The following is a 2,888-nucleotide window of genomic DNA, read 5'->3' as shown; positions in this document are numbered from 1 at the left end:
TGATGATGATAACATAAAGACACTATCTAACTATCTAATCGCTGCTATATGACAAGTTGAAGGCCACCCATCGATCTCCTTTCTTAGTCGCTGCCCGTATCTCACGATTATCCTATTGCTAGAGGACTAAAGGCTGCTGATTTTCCTTGAATGGCCTCGTTGCTTTACATTTTTAACATTAAGTACAAAATCATAACCAGGTTCCTTACTACTGACTGCTGGCACGATAATAAATAAATAATCAACTCGCTCCTACACATAACACGCACACAATCTGTCTCCCTGGCGCTCCTGTGCTCATTGTTAAGACACAGAGGAAATGTGCACATGTGGCTGTCGTGCACTGGTCACGGATGTTGTGTTTTGAGACGTGACGCGCTGCTGCAAAGGACGGCCAGGCAGTCACGCCAGCCACCGATCGACTCCGTGGGGATGGAATTACTGCAGTGTTTGTGCCGTCCTACGTATTATTTCTGGAGTCATCAGTCCTCTTGTAGCGCCTCGCTTTGTGTCTCTCGCTTTCGTTTTTCTTCCTTTTCCTCGGTCGTCTCTCCTGGAGAGATCTCTTTCTCGACCACCCTTCTGACATCAGATACCTGTCGTGACCTGGTTTGCGTCTGTAGGCAGAGAGCATTGTGGGAAAAGCTCCAGAGGTGTTGCTGCGCAGTGCCCCTCTCCGTGGGGTCCCTGATTCTGTCGTCGCTCGGTTTCGCTGTCATCTTTTCATCGCCGGCGATCTCTTTGGCTTCGCTCGAAATGTTTTTGAGTCCTCGCTTTCCGTCGATTCGTCTCTTTTTGCGAGTGACCTTTCCTGCCTATTTTTAGAAGTCTTCCTTTTGTCATCTGCCTCTCTGTTACCCCTTTCCTTCCATGTATTCCTGCATGGCCGTGCTCTACTTTCACACACCCCGTCTTGTCCTACATTTCCATGCCTCTCTACCCTAATCCTCTTTTCTTTGCCTTACATTCATTGCTTTAACTGCCTCCGCAGGGCAACTTTCTGCTATTACAGAATGGAATTACCATATCCCCTGGACTGTTGCGGTGCTCAAACGGTGGTCTGACCAAGAGGGAAAAGACCCTGGACTTTGCCATAAAAAGCGGTTGGCATACTTTTTTCTTGCGGAAAAATGACTGGAATCCAGACTATTGATTTGTAGCAGTGAGCGTGTTTCTTCTCGTACGTCCTACCTTCGGGTTTTCAACAGCATGAGTTTTTGCAATATATCTGTTGGACCCGACTACTCCTCGGGAAGTGGCTGTACTGTTGTCCACAGTTTGTAAGGTCCCGCTTGATAACAAGGTGTACGTTCATTGCTCTACTGAGGCTTAGGGGAACTGTGCTTTACTCAATGCCTCGTTATTCAAATTCAGATTTTTGGAAATAATGGATTGATTACAAGGATTGATTACTCGTGCTTGCTTGGAAGATGTGTAGGCGTTTAAATAGACCTTTGCTCCTTGAGAGTCCTGATATCGAAGTTTGTTGACATGGGTTTATCAGTTTAACACTGATTACTGACTTGCTTTCGTTTTCTGAACGGAAATAACTTGGGTTGGTAAAACCGTTAGTGTAAAACCTACATCCTTGTCTATTGGATGGCGTATTTCCTGCACAACCAAAGTTATTTTACAGACGATAGTCTTCTAACTCTCTGCCCAGGATGCTCCACTGGCATAATTCTTCCCTGGGATATGGGACATATTCTGGACATTATTCTGCAGCCAATTTCAAACGACTTTCTGAAACATAGGCTATCAACTTTTGGATTTTTCAACTTTTTCTAAGAACATTTAGGGGGACTTTGCGGACTCAACAACTGAACTTCATCGCTCGGTGTGACTATCTGGACTTCTACCACTGCATTATGTGTGGTGGGCCAACGTTTTTTTTGGCTGGCCTGGTCAGCAATCAACAAATCCTTGGCTTATGCGGCTGTTTGAGTGGGGCTGTAGTGTCTGGGCCTCGTGGCTAGCCCCGGGACAGCTTGTCCTGCAGAACCCATGGAGGGCAGGGGCTGTATCCCGCTCTGTTGGAGCAAAGGGGCATGCATCTATGACCAGCACCCCCTGGCAAGTACGTATTCATCCCACTTTTACGACGTACTACGATAAGAATATCAAATACTTGGTTGTTTTTAGCATGGAAAAAAACAATACTAGCGTTTACTTTTTGCTGAGGGACTTTTATTTTAAACAGTTTCCTCAATTGTTTTTTTGCCGTGCTTTTAATCGGGATCTCTTCAAACCAATTTGTTCAACTTAGTTCATGAGTGAACCCTTAATCCATTTATGTATGCCTTCAGGGAGGATGTCAGTGCGTTGCGTTTATGCAATACTAGTGTATTGCATAAATGCCACAATTTAGTTTTGTCACATACGGTGTAACACAAACAACATTCCATGAGAGAATAGTCAGAATGATATGTTGATAGTATCATCTATGTACAGTACTGTAGTAATTAGCGGATGTCAATTGCCAACCTTACCCATGGTGACCTATGACATCTGCTGATTTAGTTTCTTTCTCCCTGGCTTTCTGGAACAGACTTGACATCTTCGATGTGTCAAAATAGCAAATAAACGTCAAAATAGCAAACAAACGTAACAAAACAAAAGACAACATTTTCCCGCATTCAAACCCCACGCCGTGAAGCTTCTAGCCTCTTCAGATGCCCACTTCGAGCCGAGTGATGGAGCACGCATAGCAAGGAGGAAAGGAAGGAAGTGGTGCAATGTGGGAGAGGCAAATCAGGGAAGGGCTGGAGGGAACAGAGAGAGGGAGCGAGATGTTGAGGCTTTCCCCTGTGGGGTTGCGCTAACCCCTCAGTAACCTAGATACCAGCTAGATACTGCATCTCCACAGGCGTGACGCCAGGGCAGAGCCA

The 2,888-nt window shown here is 45.5% G+C and overlaps 1 protein-coding gene across 1 annotated transcript in view; it reads left to right on the top strand.

Moving 5' to 3' along the window:
• The first annotated feature begins 364 nt into the window (after positions 1-364).
• The window catches only part of LOC132459134 (focal adhesion kinase 1-like), a 35,613-nt gene continuing 33,089 nt past the window's right edge, over positions 365-2,888 (top strand). Inside the window, 1 exon segment of the mRNA XM_060053514.1 lies at positions 365-2,077. Within this exon segment, the coding sequence (XP_059909497.1) occupies positions 2,005-2,077 (73 nt within the window). The 5' untranslated portion in view covers positions 365-2,004.

Source organism: Gadus macrocephalus, chromosome 6, assembly GCF_031168955.1.
Source record: "Gadus macrocephalus chromosome 6, ASM3116895v1".
NCBI lineage: Eukaryota > Metazoa > Chordata > Actinopteri > Gadiformes > Gadidae > Gadus > Gadus macrocephalus.
Note: the sequence above shows the minus strand (reverse complement) of the source record. Positions and strands in the feature narration are given on the sequence as shown.